At 55.0% G+C, this 27,260-nt stretch overlaps 1 protein-coding gene across 1 annotated transcript; it reads left to right on the forward strand.

The window, feature by feature from the left end:
* The first annotated feature begins 321 nt into the window (after nt 1–321).
* Nucleotides 322–20,546, forward strand: GP2 (glycoprotein 2). The gene is made up of 11 exons (XM_055136184.1): nt 322–374; nt 1,686–1,810; nt 3,974–4,393; nt 6,081–6,191; nt 8,380–8,591; nt 9,651–9,799; nt 11,134–11,379; nt 12,732–12,894; nt 14,254–14,338; nt 16,989–17,033; nt 20,326–20,546. Exons 2-11 carry the CDS (start codon nt 1,741–1,743, stop codon nt 20,385–20,387), a joined length of 1,563 nt encoding a protein of 520 aa, XP_054992159.1. The 5' UTR covers nt 322–374; nt 1,686–1,740; the 3' UTR covers nt 20,388–20,546.
* The last annotated feature ends 6,714 nt before the right edge of the window (nt 20,547–27,260 follow it).

Raw genomic sequence — 27,260 nt, forward strand, 5'->3', positions numbered from 1 at the left:
ATGGACACCATGCACTCAGCAGTGACCAGTAGGGTCAACATTCAGCCATGTTGCTCTTTTTTTTTTTTTTGGCAGGGAAACATTTGCTTGAGGTTTAGAAAGTTTGCCTTGGGGAAGGGAGGCATGGCAAAGGGCAAAGGCCCCTTCTTTCACCATTTTTGTGGTCAATTGCTAATCTTATCTTCCCAACACCCAATGAGCCCTGTGTACGCCTGGGAAATTAGTTCCGGTCCTACCACAGCACCAATCATCGAGAGCCACATGGGTAGGAAATGACCATAAAAAAAAAACCCAAAACAAACCCAGTTCCCAGAAGGCTCACTTTCCCATAGCTGGCCAGAGGAGAAGGTGTGTTCTCTGGTTTCTTGCCTTCGGTAAGTCCTGCTTCAGCCTCCCTGACAGACTTTCTCCTGAGCCTGGGGCAGGGGGAATTCTCCTTCTCCCTCAGCCTATTGAACTAGCTGAGGTTTATTTCTGAAAACTTTTGGAGCCAGCAGAGGAAATGAGGCTCTGGCCTTGTCAAATGCTCCAGATTACCGCTTTGGGTTGAGCTTGATCACGAGTGCAACTTTCCCTGTTGGTGGTCTCCTGCCCCTTCCTGCCCCTGGGTCTCCATACCCCACCCTGCCACTAACAAGATGAGTCTCCACTGTCCTTTCTATAAAGGAGAGTCTTGGGTCCTCTCTCATAACTTATTCATGTTATCCATTCCAGGAACAGATCACTGCCAACTGGAATCTTCCAGAGGCTATAGGATGTGATCCAACAATTTATCCAATTGAGGAAAGCATTTCCCAGAAGAGGAAATGTTCTTTTCTTCTTCTTCATTTTTTTACTATCATACCTGGTGATGCTCAGGAGTTACTCCTGGCTCTGTGCTCAGAAATTACACCTGGTGATACTTGGGAGCCATATGGGATGCCGGCAATCAAACCAGGGGTTGGTTGCATGCAAGGCAAATGCCCTACCCACCGTACTGTCACTCTAGCTCCGAGGACCTGTTCTAATATAAATATTGGCAGGTTTCAGAGCTCTTAGCTTCGAGGACCTGTTCTAATATAAATATTGGCAGGTTTCAGAGCTCTTAGCTTCTACCCAACTCTATTGTCTCTTTATTCATCCACCCCCTAAATCCTTGTTGAGTGCTCCCAGGTGCACTGTGCTGGGGCAAAGAAAACAGGGAACCCATTTGGACCTGGTGGTCAAGCCCAGAAACCTTCTAGAACATTCTGCAGTGCCAGTCAGCATTAAGCTTGCCTTTGGTGTGTTTTCTGTCATTCCCTTGATATGTCTCTACGTCTCTACTCCAGCCTTCCCACCTTCTCTCTACAGATCCTGCACACCCCAAAATAATACAACCCTTCATGGGTCTATTTGTCCATTTCTGAGGACATGGATGTGAATTCCTAAGCAACTTATTACACTTCCAGCCTGCTATTTGAGTTGGGGAGAATCAGTAAACTATTTTTGCAGTCAGTATACTTTAAGTCTCAGCTGCTTCTCTAGTAAAGAAAGGTGGTGAAAGTCCCTTTCCTGGACGGTGGTTCAGAGCCTTAAAAGAACGACAGAAATGAGGTGCTCAGTGGTTCAAGTCAGGGTGCAAAATCCACATGCTTTTGCTTCTTATGCTCGCACCCAGCGGAGCCTCTGTCCCTGACGGTGTCTGGCTCTTTCCCTTCCCCTAGCTGCATGGAGAGTCCGCACGCCACTGAGTGATCCACGTCCATCAGTTTAGGGAAAATGGCCAGCTCCTACATCCTGTGGCTGGCCGCGGTCTGCCTTCTGACCCCGGCAGCTACTCAGCAACCAGGTAAGCATTCCGTTCGTTCACCCTGCGTATCGCGTGCCTGACTCTACCTGGGGAGTGGGCAGATGTGCGGAGAAAGGGGCTCACGGCATCTCAAGCGAAGACCCAGAAACTAAGAGTCAAGGGAAGGAGAAGAGAGGAAGTGAGATCAAGTCATTACCTCCCCAAGACCCAAGTGAGAAAGTCCTTTGGAAGAACAGGCGGCTCAGGTGAGCCTGACATCCCAGCCCAGAGAGGGGGCTGAGGCGGGGGGGGGGGGGGGAGCGGGAAGCCGGATTCAGGAGGTAGAGATCACTCAGTCACCGGAACTGTGGCTTTGGCGAGAGCCCCTGCCTGTCTCTGGGCCCGTTTGCATATCTGGGTCCACTTGCATATCTGCAATCAGAAAGGATGAGATTTCCAAAAAGTCTGGTAGGAAGGTTCTCAGGTTCGACATGAGGGGAAATTTTCCTAGGGGAGGGCAGGGTGGGGGGAGGCTGCAAGAAGGAAAGAGAAGGAAGGGCCATGGCCCACAACCCTCTTTGAGAAAATACAGCCTGAGCTGGAAATGATCCAAGATTAACAAGAGCACCAGCATTTTTTTCCTTAGCAAGCCCTGAGCACCCCCCTTTTCTACGAGTCCCACTAACTTGCATCGTAAGTGAGGGTGTCCCATGGGCATCCGTGGTTTAACATTCAGTCTCGCACCCTCGCACTCATCATCCAGTGCTATAGAAGGGAACTAAAGCCCCACCAACCATCTCACTCCATCCTCTTGGGATCTGGGCTTCATCTACCACCTGCTCCCCCTCCACCAAACAGCACACACCTCCCTCGAAGAAGAATGTGGGGGGCTTGTCAAAGACTTGGGGGTATTTCTGGAAAGCTGTGTGTACCTATTTTCATTGGTGTTAAAAAATAACTAGTACATCAGGCTTTGAGGGGTGGGGGGGCATCCCAGAAGCCATTCCACTGGAGGAAACAAACTTCTAAAGAGAATCTTGGAAGGGGCCATGGTCCATATGTATCAGGCCAGTTGACACAGGTGAGCAAACCCCTCGACAGGGCCGTGGGAACTTGGGACTCACAGGTGCTATTTGGCAGATGCGTCTCAGAGGAACTGAACCAGCTGCCAAGGTCAGCTGGCCTGCAGGTGCAGAGCTGACTGCCCCCTGCCTGCCCCCCCCACCCCATTCCATTGCTAGACACACATCCCGGTGCCCGAAGCTCTCCCAAACCAGGAGCTCAGTCACCCGAGTGTCCTATGAGGTCAGCAGTTCCATCTCGCCCTGCTGGGGACCCATCCATCGTCCAGGGGGAAGGCAGGACTAGAGAGAAGAACCCCGGGATTCTGGTGGACACCACTCAACCCCCCAAGTGCAGAACCGCCCCCATGACCCGGAATCATCCAGCCGGCCCGTCAGTGGTGCTGAGAATGAGCCCCCTGGTTCCATGCCTGGCAGAAGATGATGTCTCAGATCGGGGAACGTGGAGCCCCAGCCAGGCTCTTCTTGGTTTCCCGGCACTGGAGCAGAAGTATGGCAGGGAGGGCACTTGCCTCGCACACAGCCAGTTTGAACCCCGGTCTCCCAGGTGGTTCCCTGAGCACTGCCAGGAGGGATCGCTGAGTGCAGAGGCAGGAGGAAGCCCTAAGCAGTGCCCGTGTGCCACCATCTCCCCGACCAAAAAGAAAGAAAGAAAGAAAGAAAACAAAAACCAACCCAACCCTCTGCTCGACAGTAACACACAGGCAGCATCTAAAGCCGTTATCAGATTCGAGGTTACTTCTGGGCGCCCAAGGGGCTCGTGGCCACTTCTGTTCTCACGCTATTCCCTCGAGCAGTGTTGGGTGGTTATTACCCGATGAGTCTGGATGACGTGAAAATGGTACCGAGAGGACCAAAGGGAGCACTGCACAACTCCAGGGAGGGCCGGGGGTCGCCTATTGCAAGGTCATGGGGGTGGGGGCGGGTGGAGGTGGAGAGCTTTATGTCTCCCGGTCTGGAGACGATTTTGCGCCAAGGTCCCGTTGTTCTAGCTCCACGGGGCCGAAGGCTGCCCGGGCGCTCCCTGGATCGTGTGCAAATATTTAGACTCACCAGCACCTCCCGCACCAAGTGAGCTGGGGAGGAAAATCCCTGTGGATTCCCACACCCCCGCCCCCCACGCATGCCTTTCTGCTTCCAGGTTACAGAAATAATTCCTCCAGGGCGAGCCTGGACTGTGACGCCTCGGGTGGAAACTGCATCGATCCCTGCAATGCTCACTCGGTCCTGGATGACCCCACCCGGAGCACAGAGGTCGAGGCCGGTGATGAGCCAAAGTGTGATAAGGACCTGATCGGCTGGTACCGTTTCATGGGTGCCGGGGGCGTGAGGCTGCCGGAGACCTGTGTCCCGATGTTCCAGTGCGACACCCTCGCCCCCATGTGGCTGAATGGGCAACACCCCACCGTGAACGAGGGCATCGTCAGCCGCAAGACGTGTGCCCACTGGAGTAACAACTGCTGCCTGTGGGAGCGTGAGGTGCAGGTGAAGGCCTGCTCCGGCGGCTACTACGTGTACAAGCTGCAGGGCACGCCAGACTGTGACCTGCGGTACTGCACAGGTGAGGCCGCTGTGGAGCACCATGTCCGGGAGAAACACCCAGGGCAGGCAGAGTGGTCGGGAGGCGCCCAAAGAGCCCACACCTGGCCCTGCCCCTTGCTGCACCATGGAGTGTCAGCAGGTTCACAGGCCTTTCTATTTCATGGGAAGACGGGGTCTCAGACTGAAGCGGGCTGATCCTGGGGTCTCTCCTCTCTCCTGCTCTGCTCTGCTCTCCTCTCTTCTTCCTTCCTTCCTTCCTTCCTTCCTTCCTTCCTTCCTTCCTTCCTTCCTTCCTTCCTTCCTTCCTTCCTTCCTTCCTTCATCCCTCCCTCCCTCCCTCCCTCCCTCCCTTCCTTTCCTCCTTCCTTCCTTCCTTCCTTCCTTCCTTCCTTCCTTCCTTCCTTCCTTCCTTCCTTCCTTCCTTCCTTCGTTCCTTCCTTCCTTCCTTCCTTCTCTCCTTCCTTCCTTCCATCTTTCCTTCCTACTATCCTTCCTTCCTTCTATCTTTCCTTCCATCCATCCTTCCTTTCATTTTCCCTTCCTTCCATCCTTCCTTCTATCTTTCCTTCCTTTCTACTATTCTTCCTTCCTTTCTTCCATCCTTCCTTCCTTCTATCTTTCCTTTCTCCTCTCCTTCCTTCCTTCCTTCCTTCCTTCCTTCCTTCCTTCCTTCCTTCCTTCCTTCCTTCCTTCCTTCCTTCCTTCCTTCCTTCCTTCCTTCCTTCCTTCTTTCCTTCCATCTTTCTTCCTTTTTTCTGTCTTTCCTTCAATCTTTCCTTCTTTCCTTTTTTCTTTTCTTTCTACTACACTTCCTTCCTTCCTTCCCTCCTTTCTTCCTTCCTTCTTCCCTCCTCCCTCCATCCATTATTTCCATATACCCACCTGCACATCCATTTCTCCATCCATTCATTCATCCATTCATCCACCTATCCAGACAACTCTCCATCTGTCCACGCATCCATTTCTCTTTTATCCATCCATCCACCCACCCACCCATCCATCCATCCATCCACCCACCCATCCATCCATCCATCCATTATCCATCTGCCTGATCCCTAACATCTCTCTTGATCTATACCTCCATGTGTACAGTATACTATTAATCCAGGCTCGCTCAAATTAAGTTCCATTAGGCAATTCATGTAGCTCTCTGACCTCCAGATTCCTGACCTGAGATGATAGATAATGGCATCAGTGACAGCTGATGACAATGATTCTAAAGTCTTTGCTCCTGTCCTAAGCGACTTAGCAGATTAAACTGGTCATCAGCATCATGAAAGAGGGACGATATCATCACCCTAGAGCGGGCAGTGGGGCTGGGCACAGACAGCTTATGCTGCTCCCCCAACACCACAGAGCTGGCATGGGGGGAGCTGGGAGTTGAACCCAGGTTCCCTGGAGCCTGTTCTGAACCACGAAGCTACCATGCCTCATCCCGTGAGCAGTGAAACGAGCTGAGACAGAGAAGGACACAGGGAGCCACGTCTTCCGTGGAGGGAACTGTGAGATGGTCACTTTGGGGGGTTTCCATTACTCTGGACTAGAAGTCAGGACACCTGGGTGTGAGGTTTGACCCTTCCAGCAAGAAGCCCACACACAGGGACAGGGCGAACGTGCCCCCAGCGGGCAGACCCGGCTGGTCCTGGTGACCTCGGGTCCACCCAGCTTTGTATCCTGACCCCTCCCTCCGTGCCTCGCCTCCCCAGACCCTTCGACTGCACAGAACAAGTGTGACGAGGTTTGCCGTCCGGAAGAGGAGTGTCGCTACGAGAACGGCAGATGGGGCTGTTTCTGCCGGCAGGGCCTCAACATCACGGGTGAGCGTCTGGCAGGGGCGTGGGAGCGGGGGACAGAGCGTGGGCAGGGGTGTGGGGACACCAGGCACGGAAACTGTGCTCTCCGACCCGGGGGTTTCCGAGAGGGGAGGACAGAAGCGAGACACGTGTCCAGCTGGGCTCCACCCAGAGGCTCTGGCCTGGGTGGGTTGGACCCAGGAAGGACAAACATAAATGGGGGGGGGTCTGCGTTCAGGTACCCACAGGAGGGGTCCACAGGAGGGGCATGGGTCCAGCCTGCCACAGACTCCCGCACTGGCTGTGTGGTAAATGTGGGGCTCACGGACCCTCACCGTGCTCCCCTGTAGAAGAGGAGTTGGTGAGAGGCTGAATCCCCCACCCTGCGGGGTGTCGTGGGATTGACAGTGGGGCCGGAGAAATGGGCAGGCTGGGGAGTGAGGAGGAGAGCCAGGGGCTGAGGGCCCATGGAGAGGGCGGCTGGGACTCAAGCCCACCCCGGCTCACCCAGAAGCCCAGCTTGCCTTCCCCGATCACATTCCCGGTGCCCGCAGTGGGGGGTTTCAGGTCGAGGGACTAGCTTATTCGGAGAAAACCCAGCCTGAGTGTGTGGTGTGAGCCCGGAGGGGGCCGTGGGAGAAGAGGGATGGGGGTTCGGGGGGACAGAGCGGCCTAACCAGGGACCCTCTGCTCCAGGGGTATGTCTTACTTTCTGGGGTTCGGCTATCACAGAATGGGACTGTGGGTGAGGACCCACCTTACAGTGGGATGACCCCAAGGGCATCTGTGCCATCCCTTGGCTGGCCGGGTTGGACAGGACCCTGCTTTCGGCTGCTGGGTGTCCCGTGGGTGACCAGCGCTTGACGTAGGAACCCTCTGCCGTATGCCTGTTGCTTACTCCCCCCTGCCCCGTATTCTGAGTTCCTGTGCTTCCGAGATCTCGGCTCGACAAACACGCCGTCCGGTCCTCGACCCTACCTTACTTCTTCCGTTTCCTTAGATGGGGATGCCCTCACTTTATTTCCCACAAAACACCCCGCCCCATCCAAGTTTCAGCCCCCTGTGAATCCTACCCTGACCTAAGCAACTGACCGAGAAGGACATTCCACGTTCCTCTGCCCCCCCAGAGCAACGGCAGTTAGAATTCTCACCGTACTGCCATGTAATCTCTGCTCGTGTGCGGGTCTTTACAGGAAACTCCAGCCGGGTCTGTTTTATTTTTGTGCTAAATGTTCCCAGCATCTGAAGAAGGTGTTTGCACACCTTTGGAGAATCCATGTACTCACAAATACAACAGGAAGAATCAGCGCAATAGTATAGCGGGTAGGGCACTTGCCTTATATATGGCTGAACCGGGTTCAATCCCCGGCACCCCATATGCTCCCCAAACCCACCCCCCCTAGTCCGCCAGGAGTAATCCATGAGCAAACAGCCAGGAAACCTTAAGCAGTGCAGGGTGTGGCCCCCACACAAATAGAAACAAATATAATCGGAATTTTCTTTTTTTTAATTTACTAACAGATACAATACAAATTCTCTTTCTCTTGGGGCTGGAGCGATAGCACAGCGGGGAGGGCATTTGCCTTGCACGCAGCCGACCCAGGTTCGATTCCCAGCATCCCATATGGTTCCCAGAGCACTGCCAGGAGTGATTCCTGAGTACAGAGCCAGGAGTCAGTCCTGAGCATTGCCGGTGTGACCCAAAAAGCCAAAAAAAAAATCTCTTTTTCTTAATTTAGTAACCACCCCCCATGCCACCCTTCATTGGCATCGTAGCTCTTCAGGGACGGAGGTTTTACCCATCTGGCTTGTCGGTGCATAGGAGGGTTTGCTTGCCAAAACGCTGAGTGAGTCTGTGAGTGAGTTCAGGAACAAACAGCAGCACTGATGGACGGACGGGTGAAAGGAAGAAAATTCGCCATCTCCCTGTCTGCCTCTCACTGGGATTCTACTGCGAAATGTGGGGCAGTCCTGCTTCCCTAAGCCCCAACCCCCAGAGACAACGAGATCTGAAGGTCCTCCCCGAACTTGCCCCGAGGGTGCTCTGGGATCTTGGACCAGGTGCTTCTTGGTCAACGCCCCCCACCCCGGCCCCAGGCCCTCTAAGTCCTTTCCCAGTGAGCAGGAACGTCGTGGGGTCTTGACCCAGGGGCTCTGCCTGCTGCTTCCAGACACCCCCCAGGGTCGACTTCCTCTCCTCTCGTCTTTCCAGACGTCCATACTTTGCGACACAAGCTCAGCTGCGGGCAGCAGGAGATGAAGGTGTCCCTGGACAGTTGTCAGCTGGGAGGTTTGGGCTTTACGGACGAAGTCAGTGCCTTTCTGAAGGACCGTAACTGCAACGGTAACATGCAGAGGGAGGAGGACAACTGGGTGTCGATGACCATCCCCACCCAGGCTACGGCCTGTGGGAACATTCTGGAGGTGAGCTCATGTTCATACCCCCGCTACCTGAATGTGGGGGTTAGGCTGAGGTGGGGGTGGAGGTAGGGGGGGTGGGAACTCAGTAGCTGTGTGACTGGAGCATGTGGCTTAGCCTCTCTGGGCTCTGAAAGGCATGAGCAATGACACATGAGAGCCACTGTCAGGAGGCTGGGAGTTTATTGTCCTTGATTTTGATCTGGGGGTCCTCCCTCGCTCCCCTTCCCACATAGCATGCGTCACTGAGGGACAGCAGAAGTCAGGGCAGCTGCATGGTTGGTAACAGGGACTGGCAGGGACCCAGGCTGAGTCCCAGGTAACACCTGCTGGCGCATGACCCGACCCCTGTTCTCATTCTCATGTGTTTTCTGTAAGGGTTTGGTAGCGTGTGTTATGTGAATCCTGGATTCAACCCGTCGCCACCCTGCTGCCTTTTAGCTTGCTTGTTTTCAGTTGCTGTTAATGATGCATTGAATAACCATTGTTTTACATTTATATTTAAGCCATAGCCCAGTGGGTAAGGCGGTTGCCTTACACGCAGACTGACCCAGGTTCGATTCTTCCACCCCTCTCGGAGAACCTGGCAAGCTACCGAGAGTATCTCACCCGCACAGCAGAGCCTGGCAAGCTACCCGTGGTGTATTCGATATGCCAAAAACAGTAACAATAAGTCTCACAATGGAGATGTTACTGGTGCCCACTTGAGCAAACTGATGAGCAACAGGATGACAGCGATATAGTGACAGTGAACTATTGTTTATGTTTATAATTTTGTACCTACATACAATTATATATAATTATATATTGGATAGGTAACGAGGATTGTTGGTGTAAAGGAGTGTGTGTGTGTGTGTGTGTGTGTGTGTGTGTGTGTGTGTGATACTGCACCCAGCTTGCTCAGGGTTTATTTCTGTGCTCAGCGATCACTCAGGGGTGGGACCGAGAGGGGAGGAAGGGGGACCTTATGGGGTGCTGGGTATCGATCCTGGCTTGGCTCCATGCAAAGCAACTGTCTTACTGCTGTGCTATCTCTGACCCTCTGGATTTGTTTTTATGCCAAAGAACAATGGAACCCATGCTGTCTACAAGAACACCCTCTCTTTGGCCAACGATCTAATCATCAGAGACAATGTCCTCAGCGTCAACTTCCAGTGCTCCTACCCACTGGACATGGAGGCCAGCCTCGGAACAGCCCTGCAGCCCATTGTCAGGTAAGGTGCTGACCCTTGCCCTTTGACCCATGACCCTGCCCAGGCTCCCTCTCACTTCGGTCCACTGCGTGCTCCCTGCCGCCTTCGGGTGCGTCCGTTCCCTCCATCGTTCATTCACGCCACGTCTGCTGCTCGGACATCAATCTCCAGCGTGAAGCAGACAGAGACTATTTTGCGGCAATTAAAGACTATCATTATGAAACAAGGCCGCAGCGTGACGCCGCGTTAATTAAACATGCCGAAGAACAACACGAGATAATGTCATTCATCTCGAGGAAGAAAGGCATTAAGCCACGAACGATATTAATAACTATTTACAAGCGAGAGGAATGCGTAGGGTGCCATGGGACCAGGGCAGGGGCCCCCCCGGGGAGGGGCGAGGAGGGGGGGCAGCAGGGAGGCTCTCCTGCTGATCCTGGGTGGGAGCTGAGATTAACTGTGACTGCCCCCTCTCCCCAGTCACCAGAACGAGCCCCCACGAGCAACCCGGATGGGATTCTACCTGGACCAGTGCTCTTAGGGGCCTCCATGCTGCTGTGTCCCTGAGCCCAGAACGGGGCCCTATTAAATAGATTCCTGTGCACCCCCAGGCTTCTCGGGACCCTTTCTGCACCTGTCAGCCTTAGGATATCCTTCCCCTGCCCTCAGGGCCTGCAGGGTCACAGAAAGGCAGCATTAGAATTTTCTAGTTTTATTTCTGCTTTGCAAGGCTGTGTTGGGTTGAGGCACATAAAAAAATAATCATGATGGGGAGTGGGCTGGAGCGACAGCACAGTGGGTAGGGCATTTGCCTTGCATGCGGCCGACCCGGGTTCGATTCCCAGCATCCCATAGGGTCCCCCTAGCACCGCCAGGAGTGATTCCTGAGTGTAGAGCCAGGAGTAACCCCTGAGCATCGCTGGGTGTGACCCAAAAAGAAAAAAATCATGATGGGGAGGGAGAGAGAGAGAGAGAGAGAGAGAGAGAGAGAGAGAGAGAGAGAGAGAGAGAGAGAGAGAGAGACTTAAAGCACTTACCTTGAACACCACCCACCCCGGTTTTGACCCCCGACACCCCATATAGTTCCTTACCATAGTCAGGAGTGAGCCTTGAGCGCAGAGTTAGGAGTAACCACGCCCCTCCCCGCCTCCCCCCTGCCCCAGAAGAATAAATAAAAGCACTCAGTTAAGATGGGCATTTCACTGAAGATCTTGGAGTTGGATGCCAAGTTTGGGGCCCAGGCCATCTCGTGCGGGAGGCCCAGCTGTCCCCTCCACCCTCTGAGCTTTGCTGGGGTGACTTTGCTCTCAAAGGCCACCCTGACCCCGAGCCCTCTCGCTGTGCTCCTGTTCCAGCACTGTGAGCATCAACGCGAGCGGGAACGGAGAATTCACCGTCAGAATGGCCGCCTTCCAGGACCCCAACTACAGAGTTCCCTACGAGGGGGACAGGGTCGTGCTGCCCGTGGAGTCCATGCTCTACGTGGGTGCCATGCTGGAGAGCGGGGACACCTCCCGCTTCAAGCTACTGCTGAGGAACTGCTATGCCACTCCCTCCCGAGACAAGAACGACCCCGTGAAATATTTCATCATCAAAAATAAGTAATGGCTGGGGCTGGAGCCATAGCACAGCGGGGAGGGCGTTGGCCTTGCACGTGGCTGACCCGGGCTCGATTCCCAGGATCCCATAGGGTCCCCCGAGCACCGCCAGGAGTGATTCCTGAGTGCAGAGCCAGGAGTAACCCCTGTGCATCGCTGGGTGTGACCCAAAAAGCAAAAACAATAGGTATGGGACTAAACTCTGGGGTTCTCCTTACGGACTCAGTGAGGTCTGGGAGGGAAAGGATCACTCAGACCTGCCCAGAAATTGGATGACGAGTTGTTGTTGTTTTGAAAAATAATCTGGTGTGATAGCACAGCGGTAGGGCATTCACCTTGCACGCAGCCAACTCGGGTTTGATTCCTCCGCCCCTCTCAGAGAGCCCAGCAAGCTACCGAGAGTATCATGCTGGCACGGCAGAGCCTGGCAAGCTCCCCGTGGCGTGGTCAACGTGCCAAAAACAGTAACAAACAAGTCTCACAATGGAGACATTACTGGTGCCCGCTTTAGCAAATCGATGAACAGTGGGATGACAGTGACAATCTGGTGTTAGCATCTCCAGCCTCTGTGACCAAGAAATATCACTTGTGAAATTTTAGCATAAATAGAAAAGAGTTTTTAGAGCATGACTGATAGAGGCCAAGTAGTTTTCATTTCAATATTCTTTTTGATGCTGGCAATGGGCTCAGAGTTCAAAGACAGGGAGTCCACCAAGCAGTGATAGATCTCAGGCGACTAAGAATGAGCAGCATGGAAAGAGCTGGGCCGTTATTGGATATCATTAACCCACATGTATCGGGAGAAGCCGACGCAACCACAGTGAGAATACTGGCTGATATTTACCCTCGAGTTTATTTATGTGCCACCCAATACAGCTGAATTATCTCACTAAGAGGGCTGGAGCGATAGCACAGCAGGTAGGGCATTTGCCTTGCACACGGCCAACCCAGGTTCGATTCCTAGCATCCCATATGGTCCCCCGAGCACCGCCAGGAGTAATTCCTGAGTGCAGAGCCAGGATGAACCAGTGTTCATTGCCAGGTATGATGCAAAAGAAAAAAAAGAATTATTCCACTAAATGCTCACACCCACCTTAGAAGGTCCAGACTTCTGTCTCCCCTTCGTGGGGGGGTGGGGGAAGTGTGCCTCAGTGAAGCTCAGTCACTTGCTTGGGGTCCCATAACTAGAAAGTGGATCCAGGTGGAAAGTGCGGGTTCGAGGAAATCTCGGTGTTTTTTTTCATTCCCCTTTGATGATGTGCTTAGCCTGGCCACACATCAGAGAGGCAGCTAAGATCTTCAGCATCCCTGAGCTGTTGTAAAAATTACACCTTCGACCCTTGTCATCTTCCCAGATGCCCAAATCAGTTTGATCCGACAGTCTCCGTGGTGGAGAACGGGGTGTCTGCGAACAGCCGCTTCTCAGTTCAGATGTTCATGTTCGCTGGGGACAGTGACCTGGTGTTCCTGCATTGTGAGGCCTATCTCTGCGACCCCCTGAATGAACAGTGCGTGCCTGTGAGTGTCTCGTCGAACGGGATTATTCAAGGCTTAGGACTTGGTGCCTATAGTCTCCCTTTATGTGCATATGGGAATTGTGAATGGGAAGGATGGAAGGGACGGAGGGAGGGAGGGAAGGAGGGAGGGAGGGAGGGAGGGAGGAAGGGAGGAAGGAAGGAAGGAAGAACGGAAGGAAGGAAGGAAGGAAGGAAGGAAGGAAGGAAGGAAGGAAGAAAAGAAGAAGGAAGGAAAGAAGGAAGGAAGGGAGGGAGGGAGGGAGGAAGGAAGGCAGAGAGGGAGAGAGGGAGGGAGGGAGGAAGGAAGGCAGAGAGGGAGAGAGGGAGGGAGGGAGGGAGGGGAGGAGGGAGGGAGGGAAGGAGGGAGGGAGGGAGGGAAGGAGGAAGGGAGGGAGGGAGGGAGGAAGGGAGGGAAGGAGGAAGAGAGGGAAGGAGGAAGAGAGGGAGGGAGGGAGGAAGGGAGGGAGGAAGGAAGAGAGGGAGGAAGGAAGGGAGGGAGGGAGGGAGGGAGGGACAGAGAGAGGAAGGGAGGGAGGGAGGGAGGGAGGGAGGAAGGAGAGAGGGAGGGAGGGAGGGAGGGAGAGAGGGAGGGAGGAGATAAAAAGGAGGGTTGGACAAACAAAGGTGATTGGATGAAGAGATGGAAAATCAGGAGATGGGTGGGTGGAAGAGAGGAAGAGAGGAGAGGAAGAGGGAGGGATGGGTGCATTTAGTCCTTCCCAAGGCCTATTTGTGAGAAATTCCTGGGGACCCAGGAGCCAGAGCAGCTGACGAAATCTGCCCACAAGGTTTCTTGGTACTAGACAGGACAAACAGAGCATCGTGTGACTTAGTTAGCACTTCCCCGCTGTCAAGAAAACTTGGAGCTGATTTTCCTAATCAAATACTTACACCAGCCTCCCCCAGGAGCTTCTTTTACCCCACCGGACAGACGAGGGAGGGAACCTTAGAGAAGTCCCTGATGCAGAGGCCACACGGCTAGAGTGATCCGAGTTGGGATCTGGCCCGGCTGCCCTTAACCCCGTCGGTCATTGCTGGCCCAGCACTTAGTGGGGGCTTTGTGGAGCCCTCACTGGGTGCTCACATGTTGCATCACGGCAACCGTCCCAACCAGGCAGGTGCTGTCTGATGGCTGTAGAGAGGGTGAAGTTCTTTGTCCCTAATTGGGTAAGTGAGAGGCGCAGTGAGATGCATACCCAGGGAGATCTTTCTAGATGAAGGTACCAACAGTCTCACAGTTAGGGCGGGCCCCTTCCTCAGGTCAGAGCTGCCTCTGTGGGAGCAATTGGATAGAAGTCACCCCCCCCCCCGCCTCCCCCCACCCTCGGTGGTGATGTAACGGGAATTCTCCATCCCACAGACCTGCTACAGAAACCAGTTCCGCAGCGCAGTGGAGGCTTTCAACCCAGATCGGGTGCTAGACTTGGGACCCATTGCTCGGAAAGGTAAGCGGCCGAGTCCTGGCCATTGAAACGGGGCCACTGTGGGCACCGAGCTAACCGCCCAGGGTCTTTCCTGCCTTTTCAGTGCTGCGTTCGGGAACGACAACGTGCGCCACTTGTAGCTGTCGGTAGAGCTCTGAGACCCGGAAACGCGGAGACGATCACGTGGTCTGGGGCTGCCGGCCAGGGAGAAGCTGGGAGATACCATCCGCGCGGGGCAGATTATTGGTCACGTGACCGAGTTAATTGGGAAAGGCGGTAGTTAAATAGCGGCTGAGGCGAGGTTGAGTATTGCTGGTACCCAAAGATGTCTGTTTCCCGCCTCTCAAGTCATCGGCTACCGACAAATCAAGGCCAATTAATCTACTTTATTCTTAGAAATGTCCTCTGGCAACCCCCCAGTCCCCTCTAGTGGTCAAGGGGTCGTGCCGGGGATAACTCCGACAGTGGACAGTGGTGTGTGTCTCCCTAGGGGGTAATTTGGAGAACAACCCTAGCATGACCAGGGCTCCGAGCTCCAGGTTCACTGTGGCTTTTCATCCTCCCCTTAGCGTGCCCATTTTACAGGTGAGAAAGCAAAGCTCAGGCCAGGTAAGGAGACCCACTCAAGGTCATTCTGCTCACGAGTGGCTAGAGTTAAAATTGAGCCCGGCTCGGTCTGTTTCAAAGCAAAGTGTGGGTCCCTTTCCTTAGCCCCCTGACTCATGACTCAGCTCCTTTGGGGCGAAGACCAAGTCCTGAAACAGCTTTGTGTTCTGGGGGATGGTTGCTTCCTGTGATTCAGGTCTAGCACGTGGGGACAGAAGGAGGGGGCGCTTTTCATCAGCTCTTCCTACGATCTCCCGCCCCACCTGCCAGAGGGCAGTGCTGTTACTGTGTGTTCTTCCACCGGAGTGGAATGAGGAGTCCAGAAACTCAGAAGAATGAAAGCGTTTTCTCCCGTCAGAGAGAAATGAAGATGCGGAAATAGTGTCATTTGTTCATCCCTAGTAATTAGTCATCACCAAACAATATTCTTGATCATAATTTGTGCCTGGGGCTATGCCACACACACGGAAAGAGGAAAGCACCTACATTTCTGTTTTTGGGGTGGGGGTTGGGGCCATGCCTGGCAGAGTTCAGGGGTTACTACCCGGCTCTGTGCTCAGGGTCAAGCTTGGTGGTGCTTCGGGATTTAACCAGTGTCAGCAAGGCAAGTACCTCACCACTGTACTATCCCTCTCACCTATGCACAAAAACTTGGGGGGATTTGTTTATATTTATTTATTTATTTAGGAATGCTTCGTAATTGAATCACAATGAGATACATAGTTACAAAGTAGTGCATCATTGGGTTTCAGTCATAATATTCCAATACCTGTCCATCACCTGTGTACATTTCCCACCACCAGTGTCCCTAGTTTCCCTTCCACCCCCCCAAACCTACCTGTATGGCAGAGACTTCTCTCTCTCTTTCTCTTTCTCTCTGTTTGTGTCTCTTTCTCTGTCTCTCTATCTCTCTCTCTCTCTCTTCTTTTGGGCTTTATGGTTCGTAATATGATCCCTTTACCTACTTTCAACACTCAGTTCCTGTCCAAAATGAGTATTTCCAACTATTATTTTCATACCGGCCCCTTCTCTACCCCAACTTCCCTTTGCCCCCCAGACACTCTCGAATGCACCAACACTTTGAGAAGGTCCAAGCGGTAAGGCCATTCCCGTCCCCAGTGTCCTTGAGCTGAGGTGGGGTCGCCCTGTCCTTTACTGAACCATCAACTTGAAGTCCTTGGAGTGGGAGGTCAGAGCTGGGGAGTTCAGATCAGAACTTCTGCCTAGGAATCCGACAGACTGAGCTCCGAATCTTCACTCTGCTGCTTACTGGGAAGGTTAGCTCGACAAGTCCCTCACCATGCCCGAGTCTCAGTCTCTCTCTGTCCAAACCCACCTTCCAGATCCGGGAGGAGGATCTGTTTCCTGTGCAGGCGTGTGATTAGACAGGAAGTGGTAGAGGAGCAGGCGCCTCCAGAGTGTGGACTGTCAGTGGCTATGACACCCAGGCCAGGAGGACCCAGTGCAGCCATAATGCCACAGTCACTGGCGCATCCATAAGAAAACATGGGCCGGGGAGATAGAAGGGTGGGGGCCCTGAATGCCTTATCATGCAGTTGACCTGGGTTTGATTCCCAGCACCCTATATGGTCCACTGAGCACTTTCAGAAATGATTCCTGACTACAGAGCTAGAGTAAGCACTGGCGTAGCAAAGAAAGAGAAGAATGAGAGAAGAAGGAAGGAAGGAAGGAAGGAAGGAAGGAAGGAAGGAAGGGAGGGAGGGAGGGAGGGAGGGAGGGAGGGAGGGAGGGAGGGAGGGAGGGAGGGAGGGAGGGAGGAAGGAAGGAAGGAAGGAAGGAAGGAAGGAAGGAAGGAAGGAAGGAAGGAAGGAAGGAAGGAAGGAAGGAAGCAAAGGTGAAGGGAAGGAGGGAAGAAGGAAGGAGAGAATGAAGGAAGGAGAGAAGAAAGGGAGGGAGGGAAGGGAAGGAGGGAAGAAGGAAGGAGAGAATGAAGGAAGGAGAGAAGAAAGGGAAGGAGGGAGGGGGGAAGAACAGAGGGAGGGAGAGAGGGAGGGAGAAAGGGAGGAAGGAAGGAAAGAGGCTCATACTCTACTCTTGTCCCCAGGTGGTTCACCCGTTGATGTCACAAGCGGATCCCCCGGCACTACAGGTACCTCATTTCTCCTGCCTCCTCCTCCCCATCCTCCCTCCAACCTTTCTCCTTCCCCTTTTCCATCCAGTGCACAATCATTTAGACCTTTTGGTGGGAAATGGGGGCAGCCCCCAAGGAGCAATCCAGCACAATCTCTTGTTCTTGCCTTGTGTGTGTGTGTGTGTGTGTGTATCACTTCTGGACAACTATTTACTAACACGAATTGTGTGCCAGGCGGTCTTCTGGCTCTGAAAATAGAATGGTGAGCAAGATGGCCCCTCTCCTTCGAGCTCACGCTCCAGAAAATACAAAGTGATGGCGATTTAGAGTTTCCAGCGGGTGATGGGGCTGCTAGCAGGCAGCAGGGGTAACCTTCAACGGGACAGAAGTCTGTTTCCCTCACATAGGAGAGGAGTCTGGTGGCAATCCAGGAGAGGGAGGGGAGGGCCGTGACACCTTTGAGAACCAGACGCCCTCACGCTCTCCCGACCACCGTCCCCGGGGTGTGGCCATCCTCTCTGCTGTCCAAGGCAGCAGCCAGAGCTCAGAGCTTCCATCCCGAGAGCAGGATGGAGGACACGTGGACAAAATCCACGCGGTGATCATGAAAATGATTAGGAGCAGATGGCTTCTAGTCCGAGTGTCCGCTTCCATCTCACTGGCCAATGATTGGACATTTGCCGGCTGCCAAGGAGGCAGAGGAATGTAGTCTTTCTTCCACACGCCCATGTGCCTGAGGAGTGTTTGATGGCTGTGGTGGCATGGTAGGGAGAAAGGATGAATAATGGTGTGGAAGGGTGGGCAGAAAGGAGGAGCTGTTTGATCCAAGTGAGGGAGAGGAATCAGAGATGCAAGTACAAAAGCAACAACGGATTGTCAAAAGGCTAGAAAAAACGGACCAGGCATATGCACAATTCACAAACTAGCTGAGCATGTGAAAGGAGTCCTTAGAAGAGTGATTACGGGCTAGAGTGATAGCACAGCGGGTAGGGCATTTGCCTTGCACGTGGCGGACCAGGGTTCGATTCCCAGCATCCCATATGGTCCCCCGAGCACCACCAGGGTTATATTACCGAGCCAGGAGTAACCCCTGAATATCACCGGTGTGGACCCCCCCCCAAAAAAAAGAAAGAGTGATGAGAGTCTGGGAAGACGGTGCAGTGGGTAAGGCACTTGCCTTGCATGTGCCCAATCTGGTTTCAACCCAGCACTGCACATGGTCCCCCCTGCCCCCCTAGGACTGGCCCCTGAGCACAGAGTCAGGAGTAATCCCCGGGCATAGCTGAATGTGCCCCCAAACAAACAAACAAGTAATGAGCTGCATTGAATAAGGCCAGGAAAGAATTTCAGTGGGTGATGAAACATCAGAATGGAGTATTTGTGGGTGAGTTTGGGCCCAGAGACAGATTCTGGGTCAAAGGAAAATAGATGCCATTAACATTTTCTCTGCCTCCTCCAAAGATTGGAGAGAAATGAAATACACTGGGGCATTTAGACATGAAAAAAAAAGTTCTACCTGACTTCAAAATGCCCAGTGAGGTAACAGTCTGCACGTACCCCAGTATGCGAAGATGGCATCTTCCAAGCTCAGCGCCTGATCCAGGCGCTGCTCCTAAAAGCAGCACTCACCAAGCAGGCAGAGTCCCGGCTAGCCCGGTGACACGGTTGGCACCCAGGCCTCACGCATTTGGTGCAGAGACTCAGCCCTCCCGGGCGGGCTGGCCAGTCCCTTTCTTTCTAGTGTGGGTGAGGATTCAGGAGAGCTTCTGGGAGAGGGAGAGACGAGCTTCGAGAGAGCCCATCGGGCGGCCCTGTTGCTAGCTGGTCCCCCAGCACGGCTGGTGGTTTCCAGGGGAGACTTGAGATTCTGTTCCGTAACGCCCAGTGGGGGTCAGACGCGCTGTTCGGAGACATCTCCCGAGACAGGGCGGCAGCCCTTCCTCCCTCCCTTCCAGGGAACCAGCAAGTTACTTGGGCGTTTGGGGGCGGGGGTGGTACCGTCTGTGTGTGACAGGGAGAGACGCACACACAGTTTCCTGGGCCCCTCAGGACACGGCGGCCATCCTCCCAGCCAGCTCCAGGGCTCCCCCCACGGAGTATACGGCAATGACCCCAGCCCCTCCCAGAGGCTAGTTTGCCAAAACTAATCACTCTCTGGTCTTTCCCAAGAGCCAGGCTCTGCTCCAAACACTAGATGTGAATTTGCTCACTGGAGCACTGCAGATTTCCCGTGAGGAGTCTTGAGAGAATATGGTGGGCACAGTGCTTGCCTTGCACCCACGCACCTAGGTTCGATCCTTGGAGCCACATGTGGTCTCCCTGAGCCCTTGTCAGGAGTGACCCCTGAGCACAGAGCCAGGAGGATACCTTGAGGGAGCACTCTTGGGTGTGGCCCCCAAACCAACTACAAACTCTCTCGGGGTTTTATTTATTTATTTGCTTTTTGGGTCACACCTGGCGATGCACAGGGGTCACTCCTGGCTCTGCACTCAGGAATTACCCCTGGTGGTGCTCAGGGGACCATATGGGATGCTGGGAATCGAATCTGGGTCGGCCGCGTGCAAGGCAAACGCCCTCCCCGCTGTGCTATCGCCCCAGCCCCGAGGTTTTATTTCTATGTGGCATGAAAGTCCATCCTAAAGCCCAGAGCAGCCGAGGAACTTGGCTGATTACACACAGCTGAGATCCAACATGGACCGAGCAACAAGGAGTATCGGTGGGGATTGGTGCGTCTTGTCCCGCCTCTTGGGTACGAGTCAGACAAAGAACACGAGCGGTTGTGACCGAGAGCCCAGCACGCCACGCCCTGCGCTGGAGACTCTGGCTCCCGAAACTCTGGGCCACCACCGTCCCCGCCCCACCCCGTGGCGGTTCCACCAATGAAAAATGTGGTGGTGGTGAACCGTTTCTGAACGTGCAAAAATCTGAATTCAAAGTCGGCCACACCGCCGATCCCAGGTGCTTCTGGATCGTTGTCCCTAGAGGGTGGAGGAGAGCGGGGAGAGTCCGGCGGGGGCCGTGGCACCAGCTAAGGCTGGCAGCTGCAGAGCCCGTGCCCGATGTCCCGGCCCTTCCAGAGACGCGGTCCCCAAAGGCCCCGGGGAGAAGCGGTGCCCGCGTGCCCGGGGGAGCTCAGACTGAGCTGGTCCTTGGCTTGCTTTGCCTCCTCCCTGCACCCCCGTCTCCCTCTCTGGGGAACCCCCCTGGGTGCGGCCCGGCCTTTGGGACCCTCCTGCCACAAGGCCAGACCCACTGGGCTGCCGAGGGCCAAAGGCACCCACCCGTAACCACCCCCTCCGTTGCCTTCCAGGGTTCCTGGCGGCCTGGCTCGTCCTGCTCCTGCCAGTGCTCCTGGCTGCTGCCCTATGCTGACAGCCCAGCTGCCCTCCAGCATGGATGCTCCACACTGACCCCCCTGAAGGACCCCCGGGGCCCCCCTCAGCTTGGCCCAGGGCTCCGCGCCTCCCTCTTGCCCTCCAGCCTCCGTCTGTCTGTCTGCCTCTCCTCGGGATTCCCCGCTGCCTCCCCTCAGTCCCCAGCAGAGCTTTGAAAATAAACTCGTTCCCCCTCTCTTGGGGGCTCCAGCTTGAACCCCAAGTCTAGTGTGCTTTTCTGGGCCCGGGGAGCGGGGACACGGGGCTGGGAGAAAGGGGGCCCCCTGCTGAGGAGTTCACAGGCAATCTCTCCCCTCCAGAACCACACACCAGCCCCCTGCCCACACACACTCCCCCCAGACACAAACACTCCCCAGAGCTTCCAGACACACACACACACCCAGACCCACACACGCTTCCAGACCCACACATAATCCCCCCCTAGACACATACACACTCCCAGACCCACACACACTCCCCCCAGACTCACACCCACTCCCCAGACCCACACATACACACCCAGACACACACACACTCCCCCCAGACACACACACACCCAGACCCACACACACCCCCAGATCCCCCCACACACACCCAGACCCACACACACACACAAGACACACACACTCCCCAGACCCCCCCCACACACCCAGACCCACACACAACTCCCCAGAATCACACACACTCTCCTGACCCACACACTCCCCCCAGACTTGCATATACACACCCAGACACACACACACACCCAGACCCACACATACTCCCCTGAGACTCACATACACTCCCACACCCACACACACTCCCCAGACCCACACATACTCCCAGACCCACACATAATTCCCCCTAGACACATACACACTCCCCAGACCCACACACACTCCCTAGGCACATACACACTCCCCCCCAGACTCACACATACACACCCAGACCCACACACACTCCCGAGACAACCCCCCTACACACCCCCAGACCCACACCTCTTGGAGACGTGCCCGGTGCTAGCCTTGGGCAGGACCAGCCACTCTCCTGGCCTGACCGGGAAGCCTGATTCCACCAGCTGCAAAGACACGGGGTACCAAGGTGCTGGGGCTCTCTCTGCCCCTGAATTGGAAAGAAGCAGCATCTGTGTGGAATCAGGAAAGGCCGAATGGGAAACGACAGCTCCAAGGAGAGTGAGGGAACATGAAGGGGCTCATGGAGGTGAGTGGACATGGGGGAAGTGAAGGGGGGTGTGGAGGTGAGCAAATATGACTGACTTAGGGTGGGAAGATACTTGGCCTTGCCATCCAACTCCGGTCTCGGATAGTAGGGCCGCGTACGCGAGAGCTGAGGTGGATAATAGGGCCGCGTATCCGAGAGCTGAGGTGGGTAGTAGGGCTGCGTGTCTGAGAGCTGAGGCGGACAGTGGGACCGCGTATCCAAGCGGTGTAGGTGTTCCTGGACAGACGTGCTCAGGTTCCCAGGATGGGGCCCTGAAAGCAGTGCTCTGGGAGGACTTGCTTCCTGTTTGCTCCAAGCTCCAAGGCCTCCTCCCCCTTGTGTTCTGTGAGGTGGTGTGGAATGGTCCCCGGGGAAGGATCTCACCCTTCTCCTCTACGACACATCTCCCCCCTTCGAGGAGGCTGGGCTAGAGCAAGATTCTCACACATGCAGACGGCGACCCCTTCTTTAAGTCCAGTTCCACAGGAACAACCCCTACGTAGAGATGAAAAGCACAGAGATACTCACCGATGTCACAAGGGGCTGGTGCTCCCATTCTGTGCTCTCCTCTCCCCAGGCTGCAAAGAGGCGACACAATCACATGCAGCTCTGTTGTGGGTAAAGTTTTGGAGCTCCTTGGGACATACAGCCTCACATGAGGTCTGTAGAAATCTACTTAACTGGACCCAACCTGGAGTGTTCGTCTGTCTGTCCATCCATCTATTCATGCATCCATCCATCCACTATCCACATCCATAACTCCATAAATCCACTCCATATATCCACCCATTTCTATTATCTATCCACCCATCTATTCATTCACCCACCCATTTATTCATCTATATATTCATCTGTCCATACATCCTTCCATTTTCCTCACTTCCTCCCTCCATCTACCCTTCCCTTCCTCCTTCCTTCCCTCCATCTCTCCCTTCCTCGATTCCTCCCACCCTCCTTCCATCCCTCCCTCCTTCCTACCTTCTTTCTTTCCTTCCCTCCCCCTCCCTCCCTTCCTCCCTCCCTTCCTCCCTTCCTCTCTCCCTTCCTTCCTTCCTTCCTTCCTTCCTTCCTTCCTTCCTTCCTTCCTTCCTTCCTTCCTTCCTTCCTTCCTTCCTTCCTCCCTTCCTCTCTCCCTTCCTTCCTTCCTTCCTTCCTTCCTTCCTTCCTTCCTTCCTTCCTTCCTTCCTTCCTTCCTTCTTTCCTTTCTCTCCTCTTTTTTTTGGGTGGGTGGGGGAGGACCACACTCAGTGATGCTCAGGGGTTACTCCTGGCTCTGCACTCAGGAATCAGTCCTAGCAGGGTTCAAGGGACCATATGGTATGCTGGAGTTAGAATTCACTGCAGTGTCTGTTCCGTCAGACCAATCCACCCCAGATACAGAAGATGACCGTACAAACCCAATGCCAGGGAGATGGCAGGCTTTCTCCCACAGATGGGTTGACTGTGTGCAAGGCAAGTGCCCTGCCTATTGTATTATCTTTTGAGCCCCTCCAATCCCCTTTCTCGTAGAAAGCACTAGAAGTTGCATTTTCATGCCCCGTTCCTTCTTAGACTAGATATTTTTCCCATGTGAAACTATTCAATAGATGCACTTTGCTTCTGCCCCACTAACCCTGGTGTGTTCTGAGCTCCTGTCCCTCTTGCACGGGCACTGGGTTAGTTTCCCAGCTGCTCCTTCTCCAGGCTTTGCATTTCTCCATTCAGACTCCGGTGATTCCAGGGAGTCAGCCGCATGGCTCTCATCCTGGTTTGGAATCCCGAGTCCTCAGTCCTGTGCATCACCACTGCACGCCCCCTACCCGCCTCCTGGGTCCAGCTCAGGCACCTCCCCTCTTCCTCCCGCTCCCGCGGGGCTCCCGCGCTCTCCCTAACGGCCCCTAGAGGGCACTGTGGGAGCGTGTCCGCGGGAGGTGGGCGGCTTGCTCGGAATTAGCCGGGTGAGCGCAGAAGGGATTTTTTCATTCCAGGCCCCAACGCTTCATTTTACAGATGAGCAAACAGACGCCCAGACCAGGAGACGTGACTTGCCCAAGGTCACAGAGCGACGGTACAGCGGGTGGGCGGGCGGGCGGGCAGAGAGGACTTGGGCCCCTGGCATCCTCCGCTGTGCCAGGGAGGTGGAAAGGGCTTGGCACATGCCAGTCCGGAGCCCTGAGTCTGAGCCGACGTGGCGCCTTTCTGCCAGGCCCTTCCCGCCCCGGCCGGCTTTCCCCATCCCCGTCCCGGCCCCATCAGAGGAGGAATCTCCCTGGAGGCAGCCGGCCAGCACATGCCTCTTTGGCCCTGTGAGGACTCTGAGGGGCCGTTCCCCTTTCTTACAAAAATCACCACTGGAGTGATGATTACAGAGGGGGTTGGATGCTTTGCCTTGCACACGCGCCGACCTGGGTTCGATCTTGGGCATCCCCAGATGGTCTCCTTGAGCAGCGAGCAGCCGTGATCCCTGAGCATAGCCTGATGTGGTCCCAAAATTGAAACACACACACACACACACACACACACACACACACAGAGACCGAGTATTGGAGCTTCCTTAGATGCCCAGTATCAGGCTGGTTGGCACCATCACAAAGCATCTGCTCAAGACAGAACTAGTCTGGACCTCAAATCCGCCCTCTGGCCACCCTTAAAAAAAATTGTTTTTTGGGGCTGGAGCGATAGCACAGCGGGTAGGGTGTTTGCCTTGCACGCGGCCAACCCGGGTTCGAATCCCAGCATCCCATATGGTACCCTGAGCACTGCCAAGGGTAATTCTTGAGTGCAGAGCCAGGAGTAACCCCTGTGCATTGCTGGGTGTGACCCAAAAAGAAAAAAAAATTGTTTTTCACTGAGTCACAGTGATACACAGTTGCAAGGTTGTCCATGATTGGGTTTCAGTTACATAATGTTCCAACACCCGTCCCTTCACCAGTGCACATTTCCCACCACCAATGTCCCCAGTTTCCCTCCAGCCACACCCCCTCAGGTTGCCCTTTCTCTGGGTTGTTCTCTCTCCGTCTCTCTCTCTCTCTCTCTCTCTCTCTCTCTCTCTCTCTCTCTCTCGATCTCTGTCTCCCTCTCTGTCTCCTCTCCCTTTCCTCCTTCTCTCTCTCTGCCTCTCTCTCTCCCTCTCTCCCTTCCCTCTTCCTCTCCCTTCCCTCCCCATCTCTCTCTCATCTTTAGTTCAGCCCCCTCTCCATCAGAGACCTGAATGACCCCTTTCCGAGTCACTGTGCTTATTTACTTATCTGCCTCTTTTCCGTGTCTCTCTCAAGCCCCTCTGGCAGCTCTAATGTCCTCGGGAGAAAGGCTCTGGGGCCAGACCAGCCTGCAGTGGCGTCCTGGCATCATGACGGGCACATGTCCCTTTAAAATCGGGATCCATGCCTGCCTGGTCCAAGTCCCCCCGAGACGATGCCAGGCATCTGTTGACTAGATCCCCTCTGTGCCACTGTCACTAAGGAGCCGTCCACTCTGCACTCGCTTCCCTCTGGCGATGGGGATCTCAGCCCAGGGCAACCCGCCCAGCGCAGGGGATAGCTATGGAGAGTCCCAGGTGGGTAAGTTCTAAGTCTGGGCAAGTCGGGAAACTGGCTGAGTCTCGATTTCTCCTGAGAGGTTGGGATGGGGGCGGAACTCCTTGCCTTTATGGTTGGTGTCAGATTAAGGGGTTGGCATGTGGCAGCTGCTTCTCTTTTTTTTTTCTTTTTTGGGTCACACCCGGCGATGCACAGGGGTTACTCCTGGCTCTGCACTCAGGAATGACCCCTGGCGGTGCTCCGGGGACCCTATGGGATGCTGGGAATCAAACCCGGGTCGGTCTCAGGCAAGGCAAACGCCCTCCCCGCTGTGCTATTACCCTAGCCCCATAGATGCTTCTTAAGTATTTGCTTCCTCACCTTATTTGTTATTTTTGTTGGTTTGTTTGTTTGGGGGAGGGAAGGACATACCCAGTGGTTACTATTCAGAGCTTCCTCCAGGCTCTGTGCTCAGGGATCACTCCTGGCAGTGCTTAGGGGACCCTGTGCGGTGGCCAGGATCAAGCTGGAGTCCATAGTAGGCGGGGTGAGCCCTCCCCCCCCAGCCCTCCTTGCCGTCTCTGGGCAGGGGACAGGGCCCTAAAAGCACCCCTGCTTCTCTTTAGCAGTGTCTGAGCGCCGTGTGGTCCTTTGCCAGCCCTCGACTCTCAATCTTGCTGCTCCACAACAGCACTGCGTCGTAGAACCCGAGTCTGCCTGGACTCAGAGGTGCCAGGGGGCAAACGCAGGTCTCACCAGCCCCCGAGGGCCAGAGGGCACTGGGGGAGGGGGAACTCCGAGACGGGGCGCGTCCAAGCTGACACCGAGCCTGACACCAGCAGACCAGGACGTCCCTGTGGCCTGACTGGTAATTGAATTTGGAAATGTTTGGCCACGCAGGTTTGTCTGAGGAAGACTCGAAATCGTTACCGGATTAGTTTCTCCACGCCCCCCCTCTCCCTTCCACCCCGCTTCCCCCTTACAAAAACAGCTAAAGGTCATCGGTCTGGGCTGTGCTTTGGTGCCCAGGGCAAGAAGGAGAGACTTGGAGAGACTCTGAGCCTGAATTCAGCCGAGATGTTTATCTGGCTGAGGTTTATCTCCATAGATCTGTCTGGAGATGGCTTTGGCCGGACGCGTCTTCACTGAGCTCATCCTGAACGGGGGGCCTGGTGTTTTGACAAAGGCAAACCAACAGACCCCTCACGGTGGCAATCCCGACGTGCTAGGGGCTCCCCTCCTTAACCCGGGTCCTTGGCAGGAAGGCCACCCACGGCCGGCTTCAGACACGTAGAATCAGGCAGCCCCCAAACAGGGGGCGACCCAGGGCCAGAGAAATCACTCTTGCTTGTGAATACGCAACTGACCTCCATCTTCCTGACTCACAGCAAGCCCCACATTTCATCTTTGGGCCCACGGTGGTCTGCACCTGGTATTTGAGAAAAGCCAGGATGTGGGGGGGACCGGACCCCATATCCGAGTGTGGAGCTATGGCCCCGTGTCTGCAGCTGTCTAGTGGGTGGACTTTTTTTTTTTTTAATTTTGAGTCACACCCAGCGATGCACAGGGGCAACTCCTGGCTCTGCACTCAGGAATGACTCCTGGTGGTGCTCAGGGGACCCTATGGGATGCTGGGAATTGAACCGGGTCAGCCGCATGCAAGGCAAACACTCTACCCGCTGTGCTATGGCTCCAGCCCCTGGTGGGTGGACTTTGAATGGCCCTGCGTGGCCTGAATAGTTCACTCCTCCAGGTCCTGCCACTGAACCCGAGAGGGATGCTCACTCTCCACTTGGGAAAGGCCCAGTGAGACGCTGCAGCTCTCGCAGTGGGCTGGGTGGCGTTAGCGGAGGGGCGGCATTGCGTGGCCGTGGTGGGCCCTGACTTCAGGCTCAGGACCACCCAGATCTGCAGGCACCAGAACAGAAGAGAAAACAGGGGTGGGGGTGGGGGTGGGATTTGCTCCTCGAAGGAGCCACGGCAGGTCACACTGCGCATCCGCGTGCTCTCACGTTTTTTTCTGCCCCCGAGTTTCTTTCCTTTCAGTCGCTCTAGGGACATGGAGCTCCACCCACCGTGCCCCAGGGTCGCTGCTCCTGACTTGAAACTGGCTCAGGCTCAGAGAGGTGACACGGCCCGCACCCACCGGAGTCGGGGACAAGCCTGACTCTGGT

Source organism: Sorex araneus, chromosome 4 (assembly GCF_027595985.1).
Source record: "Sorex araneus isolate mSorAra2 chromosome 4, mSorAra2.pri, whole genome shotgun sequence".
NCBI lineage: Eukaryota > Metazoa > Chordata > Mammalia > Eulipotyphla > Soricidae > Sorex > Sorex araneus.